We start from the raw sequence: 21,526 nt of genomic DNA, 5'->3' as shown, positions 1-21,526 counted from the left end.
CTCCAGTGACTTGCACAGGGTTTGTTCATCCTGCTCCTGGTTCTGTTTCCCGGGGCTGTTTTGGGCAGCCGGGGGGGTCCCACGTCTCCCCCCATGGTGCTGGGGGGCCCAGCCCGTGTGGCTGTGCTGCCCTGTAGCTTTTTCTTCTATTTATTAGCTTTTTCCAAAATAAACCCCAAAACAAGGCAATGGTGAGTTCTTTGGGGCTGTTATCATCACTGCACCCAGGGAGCGACAGGGAAGGCAGCAGGAGGCAGGGACAGCAGCCCCAGGGTGGCTCAACACAGACCCCCCGGGGTCCCTTTGCTGCGTTCCTGCTCCCTGGCCCGTGCCTCTGATGCTGGGCCCAGTGGGTGCGATGTGGTTGCTGCTTCCCCTCTATAGGGGCTGCCACCGGCTCCGTGCCACCACTTGAGCAGGGCCCAGCACATCCCGGGTGCTCCCCATCACCCACCCTCCGGGCAGGGCCCTGTACCCCCCCACTGCTGCTGCTATGGCAAGAGGAGCCCAAGGCCAGGGCTCAGTGCTGGTGTTGCTGTCCAAGCACCATGAGCCCCCCCCAGGCACCACAGCAGAGCCCAGGAGCCGGTACCTCTGGGTGCCTCCACCACTGCCTCCCACAGGACCCCCCCTTAATGGTGCCGGTGCCCCCGAGCCCAGCCCCGGGGGTGCAGGGGACAGAAGAGGCTGAAGCAGTGGCTATAGAAAATAAAGGCTTTATTTGTTTTCCAGTTCACAGGACAGTTCCCATTGCAGACCAGGAACAGGCAACGGCTCCACAGCCAGCGGTACCCAGGGCTCCTCCTGCAGCAGGGGCTGCACTGGGGCCCTGCTGCTCCTGGCTCAGCCCTGGAGGCAGAGAACAGAGCGGGACAGGGGGGTCTGAGCCTCAGTGGGGAGGCTGGAGGGGAATCAGCAGCACATGGGGGGGGGCACAGCCCTGCTGCTGCCCCTGCACTGGCTTTGGTACCAGGTCAGGGGGAACAGGAGCACAGAGACAAAACCCAGAGGGACAGAGCTGCTGCTCCGGCCCCACAGGAGATGGGAACCCTCAATGAGCACAGCCAGGGCAGCCTGTATGACATGAACACAACGTACCAACAGCCTCTGCTTAGACAAGGACTTCACATACATTCAAGGACCCGTGGGGAGCATCCCTGGCTGCAGCCATTCCACACTCAGGGAAAAGGCTGCTGAAGTCTTAGCATTCCCTTAGAGCCGTTTGAAGTCAAGGCAGCTGAAGGCGAGCTGGGGGGGTCTCTGGGGCCAGCACCCCCTCTGCAGGCCCTGAGGAGCCGGCTGGTGGGAGGTTAAGGCACAGGGTTTAATCCCAAAGTATGGCCACGGGAGCCAGCGTGCTCCCAACCAGGCTGGGACAGCTCCAGGAGGGCTCTGGATGGGCTGGGGACCCGCAGGGGGGTGCAGGATCCAGCACAGCCTCTGCCTGCGAGCGAGTCCTGACCCTCTGGTACCGTTTCAGACCCTGGGAGCAATGGGGCTGCTCCTTGGCACAGCACGGATGCACTCCAGCTGAGGCAGAGACCCCCAGGTCCCTTTATGGACCATCTCCCATGGGCTCCTGCTCCATCCCCTCCTCTGAGCTGCTCAGTAACACCCACAGCACAAACTGGCTCCTCTGGTGGGACCGGAGGGCAGGATGCTCGCAGGCAGCAGGTTCTAGACAAGGGGCATGGTCCTAAAGCAGAGCTCCTGGGGAAATATGCAGACCCAGAGCATCCACCTGAGCTGAGAGCACGAGGCCAACAGCTAGCAAGGAGCTGGATGGGAAGCAGAGCCCTCCTGTGACCACCTTGGGGAATCTCTGATTAAAAACCAGGAAGCAAAGCTGGAGGTTGGGATATCTGAACCCCAGCGAGAGCTCTGTGCAGCCCCTGAGCATCCAAACCCCCTGCTCCAGGCACATCTCCATGATGGGCCCCAGCACTGATGGAAATCAATCCTCAGTCACTAATGCCATGGAAGGTCTGCAGCAAACACAGCCCCCGTGGCTGTGGTACAGCCCCAAGGGTCAGCATCCTCCCTGCAGAGCCATGGGGTCAGCCCTGGCCCTGTGTGTCCCAGGAGGGTGATGCTGGGCTGGGGACCAGAGCTCAGCAGAGGTGTGTGGTGGGACAGAGCAGACATCTCTGTGCAGGGACCCCCGGCACTGCCTGGGTTGGTGCCATGGAGGTACAGGGAGGAGGCAGAAACCACTGAACCCAGCCTGACCTGGCACAATTCCTGGTTCCTGGCACTGCAGGGCATGGACTCCAGCCTCTTTCCAACGAGCCATCATTCCTAAAGCCAATGGTCTCCGGGCTGCCACGTCACAGTGTCCTCCAAAAGGAAGCCCCTCTTAACAAGGGGTTTGTTTCTAACTATGTCGTTATGCAAAGAAGAATACAAGAAAATGGAATCAGGTTCTACTAAAGGGAACTTCCTCTCACAATGGAGTCAGGAAAGTGAGGTGAAGGTTAACAACCATTCCCTTCTTCGTAACATCCATGAGGATTCAGTCCTCTCAAACTACTCCTAGTCCAGGTGAGGACTGTTCCCACTGGAGCAGTCTGCAGTGGTGTTGTGCTGCATCATTCACAGGCAGTTGTATTCCTGGTTCAGGGAAAATCTGTGGGATCTATGGCCTGGGTCATGGATGGAATCCAGGGATCTCCTGCTGGTTAACACTCAAGCACACATTGACTGGAAGCCACCAGGATCAACTCAACACCAAGACCTTCCTCTACAAGGACCCACGTAGCCCAGGCCCATTCCCTTCTCTATTTTCCAGTAATCCCACACTGAGGAAATCACATGAGGACATTGTAATAAGTTAACTGCTTTGAACAGGGAAGGAGAGAGGACACATTTCACAGCAGTGGAGGTATTTTTGCCACTTTCATTAGTATTTCCTATGAAAAGCCCACAGCTCTCATTGGCTTCGTGGAACAAGGGAGCTTCAGCTCTGCCATCAGGATTGCGCTATAAAAATAAGGTTTTGTGTTTACTTGGGTTCTATAACTAAGCTGAACAGAAGGGAGAAAGCTCCTACAAGCACTTGTGTTGGATCACCCTCTCCCTCTGGAGACTACCTGCTAGAGGAGCTCAGCTGGCTTCGGTGAGTCTCTGCTCCAGCTCTGCTGAGCCCAGAGCTTCCTCACAGGACACCTCTGTACTTGGCAGGGTCCCTGCTCCTGAGGCCGTGCCTTGGGGCTGCGCTGTGCTGCACAGTTCTCCTTGGCTAGGTTGTCTTCATCAAGCTGAAAAGTGAGTCCCCAAATGTACGAGGTTTCTGCCTCCCCAGTGACAGAGAGGCCTTGCAGGAGCTGCAGTCACACCTTTGCTCTGGTTTCCTACAGGAAGTCTAGCTCCAGGGCTTGGTGAAGGGACACGAGGTCTGCGTGGTTTGTGATCCTCCAAAAAGGCATGTTGTGCTGTAAGAGATGACAAAGGCAGCTTTACTGGGGTGATTTCACAGCGAGGTGGAAGCAGGCAAGGTTCAGCTGCAGGGTTGTGCAATGCGAGGTTGTGACACAACCACGTTCAGGAAGGATCTCAGCTGCATGGGGTGTATCTGCAGCCTGATCTTGTCTGCACATCTATTTCTGACAGGCACCAGCACTAGCAGCTGCTTGGCGTGCTCCTGATGGAAACCCCAGCTGCTGCTTTACCCAGGAAAGCCTTTCCTGGGAAGTGACAGCTCTGGCACGTGGAGCCTGCAGAGGTGATGTCCTGACATCAACCTGCGTGCTTCACTGCCTTTAGTCAGCAGGACTGAACACCCTGTTTGCTCCTTGTCTGTCACTCGGACCAATGGCAGATGCTGTGTATTGATCTGGCTGATGACAGACGCCCTCTGTGCTTCTGAGAAACTGCATTAGCCCAACTAATAGCTGTGTGATCAAGACATGCTACATCAAGATACTGTCTTACAGGGACAACGTTATACACAATGCCAAACAACAGTAAAACTGAAACTTTAAACCCCCAATAGCAGCAGAATCCCCCCTCTTAACGCAGCAAGATCTCTCTTGCATCAAAGGCAAAGTTTCCCCTTGGCCTGAAGAGTTCAGCCCTGGAAAGAGGGTCCCTGCAGAAAACAACTGCAAACTTCCCTTTGCACGGACCCACATCCCAGCTCTGCAGAGCCAGAACTCACCTGCTTAGCTGCCACCTCTTCATCTCGCCCATCTCCAATCACCACATAGGTGACTTTCTTGCCAAACCGTGACACGATCCTCTCAAAACAGCTCTCTTTACCTGCCAAAGGAATCCCACTGCCATGAGCCTCAGGCAGAGAGCAGGCAAAGCCTGAACAGGTCCCTTCTTCCCAGTACAGAAACACATTCTCATCTCACTGGGAAGCAGGTAACACCCAGTCCAGCTTGTGAGGCCAGAAGCCATCACTATTACATGGCCAGAGGGACCACGGCAGCCACAGGGGCTGCTCAGCTGCAGGAACTGTGTTTCCTGTATAAAAACCCACAGCAGACACCAGCACAACCCCTTACCTATTTTTGTAGCACTATAAATATTTTCAATGGGAAACACCTCTCCCAGTCCATAGAGGAGAACTTTGGCAAGAGCTGGCACCAGCTGGGTGGTTGTGATCAGGATGTTCTCACAGTTCTTCCTGAAAGAAGAAAAACACTTGTAAAACCCCATCTATGACCAGTGGTGCCAGGGCCACCCTGGGCAGCTTGCTCAGCTTCCCAAAGTGCCACGTGCTTCACTGTCCTGCCTTCAAGAGGTTTCATTTGTGGGTTTGGTTTGGTTGATTTTTGTTTAAACCAGGAATTCTGTGAGCACAGTCCTATTATGGGGATCATCCTAACAACACATGATGCAGCAGAAAAACCCCAAGGAGTGGAATTCCTGCTCTTACTCCTTTTCCTTCTCAGTACCTGTGACAAACAGCAGCAGTATTACACATAGGCACTGCTGCAACACAGCACTGAACACAAATCAGAGTGAAAGAAAGGGCTAAGAAAGCAATATACACATTTCCAGTTTCCATACCTGGACTGTATGAGTAGCAGGGACTTCAATGCAGTTTCCAGCCAGGAATCTGTTAGCACTTCTATATCAGTCCTTAGTCGCTGCAGAGCCTCCCTTTTCTGTGGGCTCAGAAGGCCTGCAAGGCAAGAACCACAGGTTTTCCCAGCTGAGTGGGCAATTCCAACATAGAGAGGGGCAGCCCACAGTTCAAGTGCCTCTTCTGCAGTAAATAACAGCACTGAGGGCACCTGGAAGCTGAGAGTGTTTCAAGGCAATGGGAGAAGCCACCACAGGTTGAGTGCTCAGGTACTGGTGCAGGTGAACACTCACCTCCAACATTGGTCTTGTACTTGTCGTAGATCTCTCGCACCCTGCGGTAGCGGAAGGCCAGCTTTCGCATCCAGTCCACTCCTCCCTGGACACCAACTGAGGAGCTGTGGTTTGTGTTACTGCCTGAGCCACTGAAGCCATCCGTGGAGAAATTGTAGTTGCTATTTCAGAAAAGCAGATCTGAGATGTGTTCTGCCTCAGCAGCAGAAGCACTGCAGCTTTCCTGGGGGGCATAGGCTTGATGACAGCAGCTAGAAAAGCACCTTGAAGAGGAGCTCTGCTTCACCACTTGCCCTGTATTTCTCTCTCCCTGACAGACAGGCACTTCTCAGACCTTCCCATGAGCCCACCCAGCTTCACACCCTCACCCCTCTGATAGCCTGCACAGGCAGCTCACAGATGAGACTGTCAAAGGTCAAGATCATGAGGTCTGGAGTGTTAGTTCTCCATCACACCTCACTAAGCACACAGGCAACATTCAGCAGTGGACAATATAATTCACACTATAATCCTGAAAGCCTTAATGTTTTGTAGGTCTCCAAAGAAACACCCCCCAGCAAACAAACACCATTTGCCAAGTTTCAGCCCTCGCACAATGCTGACTCCCTCCCCCAACCTCATTTGGGTTTGAAGGCCCCACAAAAACCAGCGTGCATCAGCTATACATTTCAGGCATTTATCATACACCACCTTAAATCCTGGCCATTGTCATCAGATGCCACATCTTCTATGTGTACCTGGTCACACTCCTGTTTAAGAAACAAAGTCATGTCATAATCCAGAAGCAGACTGAAATTCGCAGGTTAAAGAACGTGTGATTTAAACTAAGCCTGTATTGGGTGTTTTGTTTTTCCTGGGGCAGGGAGGTAACTGTCATTACCACCTTTGCAAAGCTCACAGCTGCAAGCAGCCACAGTCACTTTACGTTTCTATTTGCATCAATAAACCCATCATTTTTCCATGATGTGCATCAGTGATGCACCTAAAATTAACTGTTCACTGTTCATATTCAGCCTTCAGTGGAAGTGGTGTGGAACAGTGAGATGTATCTAATTTGGCAAAGAATACTGTGTATGAAAGAGGATGGGAGTTGATCAGAAGTCCTTGAGGCAGGATAGGAATGGGAGGCAGCAGAGGGAGCTTGCAGGAAGGACAGATGGAAGGTGCTGTGGGACCTCCTCCCATGCAGCATGCCTATGGAAGCATGTCCTTCACACTTGTTATGCTGCCAGTGTACTCTCCTGAGACACTGGCTGAGATGCACAAGCTGTGCTCTGTCCTTGGCTTAGTCAAAGCCCCTGAGATCTGACATTCTCAAGGTCACTTTTTTCCCCACATCTCTGCTCTTCCTTTCAAAACAGAATCCATGACAGCAAAGTGCTCACCAGTCCAGCATGCAAACAGAAGACAAAGCAGAAATCACTCCTCTTATTTATACAGATAAAGGAGTCCACCTCTGATCTGGTTGTGCCTAGAGCCACTTCAGGTTTGCAGACTGTTGTGTTTCAGCATTAAGTGGCTTGGAAGCACAAGAGCCCTCACAAAGGGTGCACTGTAGCTCTAACCAGGTCATGTGAAACTTTGTCTTTCAAAACCATTTGCCACGTACCTCCAAGTCATTGAAAAACAAGTGGGTATCAGCTACTTCAAAAATCATCTCCTCCATTGACAGGCCTGAGCCAATCACTATAGTTGGGTCCTGGCAAAGCAAAAGAGAAGAGGTAAATTCACTGTGGTTACAGGCAGGAATAAACTGGGATCAATCTTCCATCAGTTACATTGCACAGTGTTTCCACTGCCTATCAAGCCTGATGTAATTCCATCTGCATTCAATGGTGTAAGCTACAATTTCTCTAATATTTAGTATTTCATACATTGACCCAAAGTGTAATAAAGCACTGCAGCACTGCCCAGCAAAGCACTGCAGCACTGCCCAGCAATGCACTGCACAGCAGGGACTGCTGCATTGTCAGAGGCAACACAAACAAAACATTTACAAGATCTTCAATACATTTTAAAGGAGAAAATGCCCTTCCTTTTACTGTGTGCTGTGACCTCAATGATTCCCAATGATGACAACATCAGTCTGACTTCTAAAGACTTTTAAGAAGGGAAGTGTTTGTGATGTCTGTGCCCTAGGCTCTGTGCAAAGCCAAATTTAGTGCTCTTTCCCCAACAAAAGTATCACCTCATACGTTTCAACCAAATTATCATGATCTGTTCCTTTTGCAAAGATCAACATTTAATTGTACATGACAGATACACATTTTCTTCCACAGAGAAGACAATTATTACCTTGCCATATTTTTGAGCATAAGACCCTGTGAGAAGCGAATGGAAGATTATGATGGTCTCATCCAGGTCCCAGAGAAACACTCGCTGCATTGAGAACAAAAGCAGGTTAGAGCTGAGATACCCCAAGCACTGAGCTACAATGAAGCAGCAAGTTTTAGGGTTAATTCTATGGTTAGTTGCTGCATGCTTGTAACAGGTATGAACAACAGTATTCATGTCACAGGCTGAACGCATTAAACTCTCAGCTTATTGCAGTGGAGTTTATATACTGCTAGAGTGCACCAATACAACTTCAAGAGTAAGGCTCTCTTGGTCAAAACTGTTTCCAAAAGCTTTTCTTCTTTTATAGTTATAAAAACAGAACAGAGTGCTAATGAACTTTAGAGCCCTGCTAGGGCAGTTTACTGTCTGTGATCTGGAGAGCACCAAGTGAATAACTGGTGTTTATCAGAAACTCCTCTATTATGGTAAGTAGGATCAGCTGCCATGAGGAACAGCAGTTTCATATAGAAGGACTCTGATAAACTGGACCAACAGGAACTAGAAGTTCAATAACTGCAGAATCTGCACGTGGGGTGGAATAACCCCTTGTATTGGTCCAAGCTGGGAGGAGCTGGAGAGTGCAAGTGCAGTATGAGCCAGCAGCACTCTGTGTGATAAGAGGAACTGCCAAGTGTCCCTGGCTGATAGAAGGAAGGTGCCGTCTCACCCTACTTGGCACTAGGAAGGTCACCCCAGATGGCAGCCCCCGTTCAAGACTTATGTGAGGAAACCAGAGCAGCCAGCAAAAGGCTGTTGAGATGGTCAGCACCTAGAGAAGAGGCTGAGGGAGCTGTGATGATTCATCTCAGCAAAGAGGAGACTAAGGGTGATCTAAAAGCAGACCACAACTAATGGAAAGGGAACTGAGAAGATGATGGAGACAAATTCCTCTCGGTAATGGCAGATGGAAAATTGCCAGGGAGAGAGAATGAAAGAAAGAGAGAACTTTTACCACCCCACTGTTTACCTCCAGTTCACTGTCCTGTGAGGAAGAGGTATCTGCTTTCCTCTTTCCCCTGTTCTTCCCAGGGATGTTTTTTCTTGCCTGCTCATCTAACTCTTTACTTGCTGCTGCTCTTGATAATGAAGGACTTGTGGATGCATCTCCTAGAAGAAAGAAATCATACAGGTCTCATCCCCCATCTCTCAAAACAAACACCAACATAAAGCTGATAACATCTGGCCACAGACCTTTGCAAAAGGAAGATGTTATCTTGCTTTATTGATGCAGTAGTAGTTGAACCCTTAGTAGAACATAAAACATGATTTCTTTGTCCCATCATTTCAAAGCAGTTCTGTTTCCTCCATTGAGTACACTAGGACCAAGCTACTTACTGCATTCTGCCTGCAGCACAAAGCCAAGGACAGAGCACCCTCCACCCCAAGGCCTGTAACCCCTCAGGTGTCTCACAACCATGGATCTGCTTTATTCCTCAATGGTTTCTTTTAATACTTCTTGAGAGAACACCAGAATCCCTCAGTCTGGAATGAGTGTACAAAGGAAAGTATCTCAAGATGCCTCTCCCTCTCAGACTTCCTGGTCAAACACCTTTTGGGCCAAGCAGCACTATACAACACATGCTGTTACCACTTCCACACTATTTGCTCCTGTGCCACTGAAAGCCTTCGACTACTAGTTAAATAATAGCCAGAGCACAGTTACCTGGAGTGTGGTAATCACACACAAATGCAGAGCGTGCTGTGAAACACACCACAGCTCCATTGCCCTATCCAAGAATTAGTAAAGGATAACAGGGATGAACTGGTCCAGGAAGCATAGACCAAGCACCATGGCCATGGCTGATGGAGATGCATGATGGAGCCTAATCTGCTACTGGTAAGAACACCCTTCCCAGGGAAATGGTAGAGCACCACCATAAAAAAAACCCATAAAAATCAATGCTTTGATGTGCAGAATGTTACTGCCATGATGGGAGATACCCTCTGAATCCTTTACTAAGAGTTCAGGCAGAAGAGGTAACATCCCAAACCTCTGCCTGACTAGTTCACAAACAGGACCAGAACTGTAGTGAGAAGGCAGAGGGCAAAGGGGGCTTGAGAAAGCCTGAATTCAATCTGGGTCTTTCAAGACAAGACACAGGAATTCCTAGGGAAATTCATGCAAAATATTAACCTTGGAGAATTTCAGAGCTAAGAAAATGGCAAGAAAACATTAACAATTGGGTCATTCCCTGGCCAGTGCCTTGAAATAACAGGTCAGTTCCATCGGTTTGCAATATCAACTAAGAAACATTCTCATGGGTAAATCTGATGTTGCTCACCACAACTAGAGGGCAACTGCTTCCTGAAAGAGGGCAAGAGGCTGTGCTTCTTGATACACCTCACAGTGTGGTCAGCTGTCATTTCAAAACCACTTTACATGATAAAGCAGAAGGAAAGAAAGGATGTGTTTCTCAGCACATAAGCAACAACTCATGGAGAGGTGATGGCCAAACGACAGCTCTTGACAAGGCATGTGGGAGTCCCATCATGGCACTAGCATCTATGGCATGGCTGTCAGGCAATCCGAATACCTGGCTGCAGTGTTCAGATTCAGAGATCCTGGAGCTAACAGGAGCTTTGGGAGTGGGTATCATCCACTGCCCTGCAGTGAATACCCAGCCCCAACACATGTCAAGCAACAGTCCCCACGCAGTTGCTGTTGACAACTCTTCAAGTCACCCCTGGAATTCCCTCTCCCTAGGGCATCCAGAGCATGTACTGGGTGTCTCCTGAATTGTCACAGTTATATATCTTCCTATACCTAAGCTCTTAAACCCTGCACACCAGTGAGACCAGTCTGACAACAGCAGAAGGCAAATGTCCTGTCTGTCCAGGCCAGCATGCAAAGGTGCTGCAATTACCTTTTGGACAACAAGCTTTCCCCATGTGTGCACTCTGCACTGTTTATGTCAGGTACTCTGCAGGCACCCTGCTAAAGATCCAGCCATTACCAGAGGAATGTCTCTGCACCGCCCGCGTAGGCACCATGGCGCTTGGCTTCTCGGCTGGGTATGTGGCTGTGGCTGTGGCTAACGCAGTGGTTTCTGTGTTGCTCTCTGCTGGTGTCACCACTCCAAAGCCAGAACTCGGGTAACACGTCTGGTACTGACTTTGGCCAAGGATTGTGTACGTGGGATAGTCCTGTTAGAGGAAAGGATGAGTTGTGACAGGTGACTTCTTTCAGAAAACATTCTATATTCAGATGAGTTTTATGCTAGAATGTGCCTGTCAAAAAGAAATCCCTGCAAGAGCAGTCAGACTCCATACTAGCTCTTTCTGCATGTCTAAGACATCCCCAAAAAGGGTTGAGAGCTCAGAGTTCCCAAGGGCACAGGCAGGTCTGCCAGCAATGACAGGCACTCCTCTGCCTCCAGATTCCTCACAAATGAATTCATTATGAATGATGCGACAGTAACAGGGCGGTATCAAGTGGATAGCACGGTGTCACTCCCCTCTCTCTGTGCTCTGCTATTTGTGGTTTAGTCTTGGGTTTTATTTTCTGATACCAGATGTACTGACAGCAACAGAAAGTGGTCTTGGCACTGGCTGAGTGTGAAATACCAGACACAAGAGCCACAGGATAAACCGCCTTTACTCATACCGTGACTTCAGCAAGCAAATGTTTTGCATGCTGTGACTAAAGGTATCCATTTGTGAAGACTATTTACTCATTGAGATCACTGAGCACCTAAAGCTGTGCTTGAGGACTTCAATTTCTGCTGGTTTAATTTTACTGATGCTGCACATAAACATGATAAGGAAGAAGTTTTACCTGTGAGATGCTGGCTACTGCTGACGTGGAAATATTGACAACAGTTGAGGATGTAGAGACTGGACTGGCATTGGTAGTTGATGCTGTAAAATGAAGAATTACTGCATTAAATGCTTCTAGGAAAGCACAAGAGACGAGACCAATCCAAGCTGTGAAAGAAGTACTTACTGTGTGCAAGCATCTGTGCTCCCAGCAGCACTCTGCTTGTAACAGCCACAAAAGAAGGGGGGTGTATTTTGAAACCAGTTACCTTTCAACTGGGCTTAGAAGGAAGGAGAACCAATGTACCTGCAAACCCAGGGGTTTCAGAACCCTTCCCTCCAGCCCTGCCAAGCAATTGGAGTATCAGTAAAATGGCTTCATATCTTGACTAGAAGTTTTGAGAAGACAACAATCACCTCTGATGTTCAATAGTAGCAGACGAAGATGAATCAGAATGAATCAGTGAAATGAATGTGAATGTCTTTAAATGAGCTCTGATAAATTCTCTCTGCATTTGACTCAACATATTTTGTCTCATTAGAACAGGAAATTGAAGGAAACAACAGTTCCAATAGTATAAAAAGGGTGTTTCCTACTGAGGAAAGCAGTGTATGTCCCCAAATCCCTGGGACACTACAGCTGGGGTTTGGATGAGACTTTCTGCAATGATTTGTCAACAGTTTGCAGGTCAAATTATGAGAGACAAGTATTTGTAAGTATGAATTTTAAGCCCTTCTGTCACTGCATTCAGTTCATCCAAAGCCCAGAAGAGGCTGCTCTGGGAACACCAATCATTTGGTAGATTGTGTGGTTTTACACTCCATTGAACACCACTCCACGTGGGGGTTTGGGAGCCTCGAGGACTAGTGAAAACACAGAATGAAATCAGCATGAGCAACATCAGGATGTACTGAAACAGGTGCCACCAAGAAATATTCTCTTTGAATAACCTTCTTTCTCTGCACACAACTAAAACCAAAAATCACTTTCAGATGCTTGTCAAAACATTTGCAGAAATCCAGTCTTGCCTCTGCTTTACCATCACTGACAAAATCCCTCACTTCCTGCAGATGACACCCATGAGAAATTCACCCCAAGCCTGAAGAACTCGAGCTTCTGAAGGCTTCAATCTTCCTACCCAAGGAAACAGACCCCACCATGAACTCTCAATGTACAGTGTGTTATGTCAAGTGCACATACTTCCTGGTGAACAGCTCCAGTGAAAAGGAATGGATCCAAAATATGCCTCAAAAAAAGATGAAAACCAAAAGGAATAGATCTTAAAAGAGCTGCAGAAATACAGAGCATTGACAAGAGGTGAGCAGGATGAAGGATGGCATCTTCCTAGAAGCAGGAATGAAGATAGCCCCTGGGGATCCCCACACAGGTAGGAGCAGCAGTGTTCAAATCCAGATGGGAGAGAATACAGAGGAGAAGACTTAGAAAACGGAAAACAAGCTGCACTGAGCAGCAATAACAGTAACGAAGACACTCAAGTACCTACAGGAGCTGTGCAGCTACTGGAAGCACAGTTGTGAGAGTCAGGTACCCATCACAGACACTCCTCATAAGCAACTGTTAAGAGAATAGGGGTTAGTTTCCTAATAAAACTCCTTCCACCTATCCAGGTTACAGGAACAATCAAGGCTGTTACAGCTGAAGAGAATGGCACTTCCCAGGGCACTGTGAAGAGCAGCTCTTCAGAGAAGAGCCTCTTCTCTGCAGATAGAAGATGCTATTGTACCACCTCTCTCAAGATGGTAACAGAGAGCACACAGAAAGCCATTCTCATCTGTAGTGCTCTGAAGAGGCTGCTGCTGCCCTGAGATAAAGAACACAAGAAACTATGGAAGAAAAGATTCCAAGTGCTGGGATTCTGGCAAAAACAGGTTCCCTGTGTATGAATTTCATGTTTAGTGTAACCCTAGTCTCCTTCCAACATTTCTTTCTTTATTACCCTTTCTCTATCCAGTGCTACACATCAGATCCTTATAAACAACTCCCACCACAGAGACTGACCAGTTCTTTCTGCACTGGGGGTCAGATCCTTTACCTGTGAATGGCCAAAACCCATGCAAAAACATTTGGCATGGATGTGCCAGAAGGGACCAACCACTTCATGGCCTCAGCAAACTCTTGAAGATGCTGTAACTCTCTTCTTTCTTCCAAGCATCCAGATCTCATTTCAGATCTTGTATCTCTACCTCCCCTGCCTTATTCATCCTATATGGTTTTGCTTCAGTTGTTTTCAAAGATGCTTCAAGCCCATTCTTGTGCTGGGAAATGGCAATGAGTGCATTTCATGTCTCACTTGGCTGCCCTGCTCCCCCAGGGCAGGAAGAGGTGAGGCAAAAAGCAGCCATTCCTCCCCTGTTGCTCCCAGTGCTTCCAAGCACCTCTGTGATGTACCACCACGGGCAAGCACAGCAAGCAAAATGCTCAATCACTAAGTGCACTTGGCACTCATTAGAGCACATCTGGACACTGCATTCGGTCTGGGGCCTCAAGCATAGTGAACATGTTGATAAAATTCAGTGCGTCTGGCAAAGAGCCACCAAAACACTCCAGGAGCTGGAACATGGACCCTGTGAAGGGGCAGCAGGGGGAGCAGGACAGCCCAGCCTGCAGAAGAGATGGCTTTGGGGGACCTGACAGCAGCCTGCTCCCACCTGCATGGAGGGGATGGAGAAGACAGAGCCAGGCTGCTTCTGCAGGGGCACAAGCAGGAGGAGGAGAGAAACAGTCACAATGGGAAATGGGGGATGCTCCAGGTTGACGACAGAGAAAAGGGTTCTCTTTTGTGCTGACAACCAGGCACTGGAACTGGAGAAACCTCCATCCTCAGAGGATTTTGAGACCCAACTGGAGAAAGCCCTGAGTAACCTGGTTCTGAATTCACTGTCAACTCTTCTTTGGGGCTGAACTAAATTCTCCTGAAGTCCCTGAATTATTCTATGAAAACATCACACAAGAAATAAAGAATTCTTGAAATGCTTTTTAAAAAACTACAGAGACAAACTTACACAATTCATCACCCAAATAAAATGGCAACAATCCCACCTAAACCCCCCATGTCAGTTTGCACATATTTGCCATAAGCAACAATGTTCCATTACTCAACCAGGTGGCACATTTACTCCTAACAATTGCTTTGGAAGCTGGTGAAACTCAGCACCTGCCTTCTTTGATGTGGCACTTCCAGCAGTTGAAGAATTTGAAGGCTTTTCCTATAGTGAGAAATTCACTTTCTACCAGATCTCCCAACCTGGGCAGTGTTTGTGACACAGTTTAGTTCCTGATGTCAAGCTAAAGCCCACCATAAAGAGTTTTAGCTGCAAGAGCATTCCCAATAAAGGCATGCAAGAACACAACATTTAGTCTCGTCTCCCCTTCCCATTTGCTTTTCACCCTGTTAAGTCCATCAGCATGGCACCAACAAGCCAGCCTGGTGCATACAGAGGTACGTAGCAAACACAAACCCAAACATACACACACACAAAAAGAGGCAAAGCATAAAGAAGCATGCACAAAGCAAGGACAAACGTGCAAGCCTCTCTATTTGTGGTATCTGGACTCAATTAGGTGGAGAGAGATGCAGATAAAAACCATGCCAAGTTACCTTCAATGGAATAAGAATAATGTGCTGGGCTGGGCTGGCTTGTGGTTAACCCTGTAGTGCAGGTAAGAACACTGTGCTGACTTGTAGATGCAGTCTGAATTAAACCACTTTCAGGTTTCATACCTGGCCACAGTGCACCTGAATCAGATAAATCGGACCAGTTACAAACAGATACGCTGGCACCAAAGAGCATGCTGCGACCTCAGATGCAGATTTTTGCTCATCACAAAAGCAAGTAACAAATGGCACGTGAGAAATGTTGCATTTCTGACTGTCAGGCTGTGCACGGGTTAGAGCTGATGACAAAAAGCCTGGAAAAGAGAAAATTAGAAGCACCAACAAGACCAATTTCCAAAGCCTGCAACTAAAAATCTGGTAGTGTCACAGAAGGATGAACTGCTCATCAGTGTAAGGAACCTGCTGATCCCTCTGAGGTGCACAGCCCTGCCAAGGACCTCAGCTTTATTTGGTGAGGCTGAGCTGGTATCTACCAAGGTCAAGGACAACGCTTCCACTGCTTCACTGGGCTTTGGGTTGAGTATGTTAAAACAAGCCACAAGTCAGTAGCTTCCACAGACTGACAACAGCAAAAATAGAGCTTAAAACAAGGGGAAAAAACCCATCTAAATGTTTCATCTAGATGTCCTGCTGCTCTGGAGAGCCTTGGTAATAATACTGGGCAGAGCCAGCTCAGGTGCCACGTTAGGCTCTAGTCTACTGCACTGACAGGGTAAAACCAGTGTCCTGATGAAGCACCTCAGCTCAGGCCTGGTTCTTCAGGGCTCCTCAGGCTTTTGTTTAAGTGTTTCCAGACCTAGAGTCAAAGTCAAAGGCATTTGTCCCTGGCCCTGGTTAGAAAGCAGGAATCAGTTGAAAGGATCTATGTAAAAACAAGCAGGAGTGTGCAAAGCAGAGGGACAAAGGACATGTGGAGCTAGACACAATGTTCAGGGCCAGCAGAAAGACCACCCTTCTCCTTAACCACCCCCCGAAACCAGCACCAAGACTGAAAATCACCTGCAGCCTTTCACACAGTGTATGCAGCAGGATAAGCCTCAGGCTATGAGCTCCGCTTCTTACCCAGAAGACATGGGAGATGCTCTAGAGCTGGGCAAGTGCAGCTCGCTCCATGCTGCTGCTTTGTCAGAATGAAACTCTTCAATGGCTCTTTGATTTATTTACATACCTGATCTCAAACTGTCACCTATGAGTCAAATTAAGTCATTCACCTATCTGTACAGCACACCAGGGTTTTGATTCTTCAAACTTGTGTCTTCATTGCTGTTTCAAACTTCTAGAACCGTGTTAGCAAACAAAAGGGAAGGGCTGATTTAAGAAACGTTGTAGATACACTGCAGAAACTCCAGAATAAAACATATGGGAAACAAACCCTCTAAGGAGAGTGGGGAAAGCTGTATTTGTTTAGTCTGGAAAGGGAGTGCCATGATCTTCAAATAGGTGAGGAGTTTTTAGAAGGAAAAGCAACAAACAGCTCCTTACAGTGCAAGACAGATGGACAAGGAGCCAACAGCAACATAATGAGAGGGTCCCAGAACACACAGAAGTGTCTGACAATGAAACACAAACCACCTCTAGTGCATGTAGGATGCACATGAGGAGTTAACAGGTCAGACACACACATCAGAGGTGCTTGCAGGGGTGGTTGGGTGTGAGTGCAGGAGCTGACTCAGGTTGCATGGTAAAGCATCTTTCAGCCCCTGCTTTCCATGACTGTCTCTCTCATCTCTCAGTATAGACAGGTTCTACTTCCATACAGCAAGGCCCACTCTTGGCATAATGGCACACATCTGTCCCTCTCATTCTGCATGACAATGATAATAAGCCAGCACAGTCTTGAGGGTGACAGAGAGGAAGGCGAGTGGGGAACAAGACCCCTCCGTGTGCAATGGCAGCAGCAGGAGACATCTGTGTATGTGGAAAGGCCCCAGAGGATAGCCCATCACTTGTAGCTTCTTGAGTTAAGGTAAACCATCACATCCACACTGTTTCTACCACCTACAGCCACATATAAGCAGGTTGTATATCACTACTCTCATTTTACTGCTTCTTTAATAAAACCTCTCTAGACCAAGAGTATGCCCCAGGCAGAACAATGCACTGAACACCATCCAAAAAGTACCACACTACAAGGAAAGGTGACAAATTGGCAAGAACACAGGTCATCTCTTCTCTGAAAGCAGCATCATGACCTGAGTGTTCTCAAGACTACACTTGTCAACTTGCTTGGATTTCATAATTCAAATACACCTGTTTCGTTCCAGCTAGATAATCCATGATGCCTCCTTCCTTTTTGGCACAGAAACAAATACACAGTAGAAAGTCATGCAAAGCTCTGGAACAGGCCTTTCCATAATGGTAAAACATCTGACCAGGCTGGCCAAGTCCTCACCTGCTCATGGACACTGTGAGCAGGAACAAACTGTATCATTCCCTCTGCACTGTGCGTGCTCAGTCCTCTACCCTCCATTGTCCATCTCATCCATCTTCTCAGTATGATCAAGCAGGTACCACTCCAGTATGATTTCCATTACTGGTAAGATGCCTTCTAACATCTTCCTAACACTTAAATTCAGACTAAAAATTCAGGTATTTAATAATATATCTCAACATCCATACCAAGACATTTCAGTAACTGATCACATTTCAGAAGATGTTTAACAGAAAGAAGTTCCTATGAAGCCAACAGAAATGCTGATCTCTTGCCTTGGTCTTCAGGAGAATTTCTCCTCTTACATTCAGAGTTTAACACTAAGCAGGGAAGCATCCCCAAATTCCAAAACCTTGGGATAAAACCCAAACACACATCCCCCAGTACAGCCACCACTATCACCACCACCACCAAACATCACATACACAAAACACTTAACAAACCTCCCCACATCCTTTCTACCCCCCTAATTTTAGAATTAAGTCTAAAACACCTTTTCAAACATCTTGGCCTAACACTTCAAGAGAGCATTCCACATATACACACATATTTGCCTTAAAGAAACCCAACCACACGACACAGTAACACACCTGAGCACTTCCAAAGCAGCCCCTGTGCACTGTTCACAGCAAACTGTCAATAAACACCAAACAAATGAAGTCAAGAAAACCACCAGCCACTGTTCAGATACAGCTGAAACAGTGCAACAAGGCACTGAAACCAAAGTGCAGGCACTCAGGGAACAGCAGGATGTTCCAGCAACCATAACACAGGGTTTGTAGAATCAGAGTGGTTTGGGTTGGAAGGGACCTTAAAACTCGTCCAGTTCCAACCCCCTGCCACAGGTAGGGACATCTTCCACTAGAGCAGGTTGCTCCAAGCCCCGTCCAACCTGGCCTTGAGCACTGCCAGGGAAGCAGGTAACAGACCATAGTGACAACACACAACACTACAATCAGACAAAAAAATAAGGAGGGCAGTGTTTAGAAAGCCAGCAAACAAACTGCACTGGTAACTGAAGACTGGAGTATGGAAACAGCATCAGGCTTCTCCACACTTGTTCAGCTTTCAGGGCAAAACTCTCCTGGAGGAATGAAGTGAGCTCAGGCAGAGAACCGTGGCTCCCCAGGGCATGTAACAGAGTCAACCATGTCCTCACCTACCAGAAATCCCAAGCCCACAGCAGCTGGTGGAACCTTCCCAGCAGGGACTGAGGATCTCACGACAGCATCCTTTTACACTTCAAGGCATAAAGATTTTAACACTACAGGTAAATCTGTTCATTCAGTTCTACAGTGTGACCACAAGCCCTGAGACAGACACTTGTGTGTCAGCTGCTCACAATAGCACCCAGATGCTCTCCCAGGTTACCTGCATGGAAGGGGATGTTACCCTCAAGTCCATCAGTGCTTGGTGCTAAGGGGCAGAACAGTCTCTGCCACAGTACATTTTTGAGAGCATGATACAGTATTTACAGCTGGTCACTTACAGCACTTTTAACCTTCAAGCATCTGCAAAAACTGGAGAGGCTATTAAAGGGCTCAAGTATTAGAGCAACTTAAGTCAACTTATCTGCCCAGCAAACTTGGAGACTTTTTAGCATGAAATCTGTATTTGGTGACAGATGAAATAACAAAAGAAGTCTTAATCCTGGTCAGCAAAAAGGAAAGGAAAAATACCTTCATCCTACATCCTACAGAGATGCTGTAGCATGGGCTCTTGTGGGATTTCCCTGACAAGGAAACTGCACAAACACAGCTACACGCATCTAGAGAACATTATGACCCCAAACGAAGAACCATCTGACACAGTTCATGGGGAGGCATCTAAATTAATGGCCAGGAAAAGAGCTTTGTAATAAATAACATCCTATGAATCCAATCTAGAGATCAGCACTGATATACAATTCAAGTCAGGCACATGCTCTCCTACAGACTCTTCTCTCCAACACACCTGGTTAAGGTTAACATGAGAGAAAAGACAGGCCTTTTCATGAGAGAGAAGACAAGAACTGCAGACCCTGAGAAGTCTTTGAGAAGCTAACTTCTTACCGAAAGGAGGTAGTCCGTAGGTTTGGGTGGTCTGGGGGTAGATGGTGTAGGGCTGAGATTGCTGTAGTGCTTGGTACTGAGGCTGACCAGGGTAAGGGCTCATGGTTTCCGATACAGGTACAGAAAGGATATGTGCATATGGCCTTATTAAATGGAAAGAACAAAAGTTAAAAAGAGCTATTTACATGATGCATCTCTCAGCCTAAAAACCAGAAGATATATAAAAAAAAAATGCTTCAGAAAGCAGAAACAATACACACTGATCTGTGCTTTGATGTAATAACCCACTTGTGTTTCCCAGAAGGACAAGCTCTTGGATTTACATACACTGCCTGCTTCTTGCTGTGACACCAGGGGAAGCTCTCCCCATCACAATGCCAGAGTACCAGTGCTTACTCCAGGGCTGAGGGGAAGAACAAACTCCCCATTGCAACAGGCAAGAGCAATTAGCTTCACTTATCGTGCCTCTTGTGCTGCAATGGGAAGAACTTTTAAGATCTCCAAACATGGTGAATGATGAGAAAATCCTACATTCCCCTTAGTTTATGTCCGATTTGTTTGTTCCCCAAATATTATGGGCATTATTCAACAAGTTGCATTGTTAATTACTTGAAGGGGCTTATTTAGCCTTGTGATCGTTAAACAACAGCCACGGAACCCAAAGAGTGACTTGTGTCAGCTTCAGCGTCCGCAGCAACGAGTATCTGTTGCCAGCACATATGAAAGTGTGATTTGCAGCAACGCAGAAATGCTTCAGAAAGAAAGGAGAGTTACAGAACTCAGTGAAGAATGATTGACTTACTTTGCAGAATACATTTGTGAGGTATAATCATTGGATGACCTTGGGATATAATCAGTGCATGTCATAACTGAAAAAAGAAATAGTTTGTGTCATTACATAGGTGGTTTCAAAGCCCAGCAAATAAAGCCAATGGAGTATCAGCATGCACAGCACATTTTAACCAAGACAAAAGGATTTACAAAGGTTTTTTAGTGAGGATCTTGAATATTTGAAAACCTTTTTCAAAGCAAAGTTTCAAAAAAAGCACTGTTAAGCCAGCACAAAATGGTTTTATTGCCAGTTCACAGCAGGTGGATGATTCAGTCAATACCATTTCTCCCTTTGTAACAGTGCTTTTCTCTTTACTAGTTGCTCCCATCATCTTTGGCAACTGTCAAGACAAAACTCTGATTTCAGTTCTGCCCAAATCTTGTGTTTCCTGACGCAAAGTAACAAGGCCAGTGAAAGAAAGGAGTAAAGACAGTGGGACCAGAAGCACTCTGGAAGATACTCACTCTCACTGGACATGGGAAGGTTTGAACCAAGGCTTGAAGATTCAGGTTTCTCATCGCTGACTTCTGCATTGCTCACATGACTGCCAGGACAAACAAAGGCTAATCGTGAGCATTATGAACTCTTTAAATGAACATCCTTGGGCACTGTAACCCAAGATTTGGCCTTCCTAACCGAGGCAAACTGGCTCTGAACAGAAACTAGCTCTGCACTCTTTGCTATTTCACACAGAGATCCTAAGAGAGAGATTTGCAGCTCTAATTAGACACTAACTGCACTGGATTTGCACTGCAATGTCTGGTAGTGGGGGACTGCAGGGGTGCACTGACACTGGGAATACACTGAAGCAGAATCACCACCATTCACTCTGGCATGTTCAGACCTGCTTGTGCTGCCCTCAGCTCCTCTGCAGCCAACAGAGAGAAAAAATCCTCCTAGGACATGGTTCATCTCACCTCCTACCAGCTAGACAGACTTCTGCTCATCTCAATCTCCCCTCTGGCAGGTTAAAGCCATTCCTCTCGTCCTGTCCCTACAGGCCCTTGTCCAAAACCAAATTGCTCTCCACAGTATTTGTGACTACTCACAGGAACAGAACAAACCCAAATACAGCTATTCTCAGAATATGTAAGAATAGGGATAAATTCCTAAATATGATATACATCAGGAAGCACCTACTGAGACTAAAAATAGT

At 47.5% G+C, this 21,526-nt stretch overlaps 1 protein-coding gene across 3 annotated transcripts in view; it reads right to left on the bottom strand.

Annotated features, from left to right (window-relative positions):
* Nucleotides 1-2,613: 2,613 nt before the first annotated feature.
* The window catches only part of EYA3 (EYA transcriptional coactivator and phosphatase 3), a 30,970-nt gene continuing 12,057 nt past the window's right edge, over nucleotides 2,614-21,526 (bottom strand). The window contains exons 4-18 of one of the 3 annotated variants that reach the window (XM_061360691.1): nucleotides 20,835-20,914; nucleotides 20,341-20,407; nucleotides 19,539-19,681; nucleotides 15,039-15,176; nucleotides 11,438-11,520; nucleotides 10,617-10,806; nucleotides 8,630-8,769; nucleotides 7,621-7,704; nucleotides 6,935-7,024; nucleotides 6,016-6,074; nucleotides 5,326-5,486; nucleotides 5,017-5,131; nucleotides 4,509-4,630; nucleotides 4,157-4,257; nucleotides 2,614-3,431 (exon numbers count right to left, since the gene is read on the bottom strand). In XM_061360691.1, coding sequence (XP_061216675.1) covers nucleotides 3,351-3,431; nucleotides 4,157-4,257; nucleotides 4,509-4,630; nucleotides 5,017-5,131; nucleotides 5,326-5,486; nucleotides 6,016-6,074; nucleotides 6,935-7,024; nucleotides 7,621-7,704; nucleotides 8,630-8,769; nucleotides 10,617-10,806; nucleotides 11,438-11,520; nucleotides 15,039-15,176; nucleotides 19,539-19,681; nucleotides 20,341-20,407; nucleotides 20,835-20,914 — 1,654 coding nt within the window. In that variant the 3' untranslated portion in view covers nucleotides 2,614-3,350. The remainder of the gene's footprint in view (nucleotides 3,432-4,156; nucleotides 4,258-4,508; nucleotides 4,631-5,016; nucleotides 5,132-5,325; nucleotides 5,487-6,015; nucleotides 6,075-6,934; nucleotides 7,025-7,620; nucleotides 7,705-8,629; nucleotides 8,770-10,616; nucleotides 10,807-11,437; nucleotides 11,521-15,038; nucleotides 15,177-19,538; nucleotides 19,682-20,340; nucleotides 20,408-20,834; nucleotides 20,915-21,526) is intronic. The other 2 variants (XM_061360693.1, XM_061360694.1) reach the window with 2 other exon arrangements.

This window comes from Neopsephotus bourkii, unplaced genomic scaffold (assembly GCF_033783945.1).
Source record: "Neopsephotus bourkii isolate Nb327-2 ecotype Australia unplaced genomic scaffold, CSIRO-AGI_Nbou_v1 NB_1036, whole genome shotgun sequence".
Lineage (NCBI taxonomy): Eukaryota > Metazoa > Chordata > Aves > Psittaciformes > Psittacidae > Neopsephotus > Neopsephotus bourkii.
Note: the sequence above shows the minus strand (reverse complement) of the source record. Positions and strands in the feature narration are given on the sequence as shown.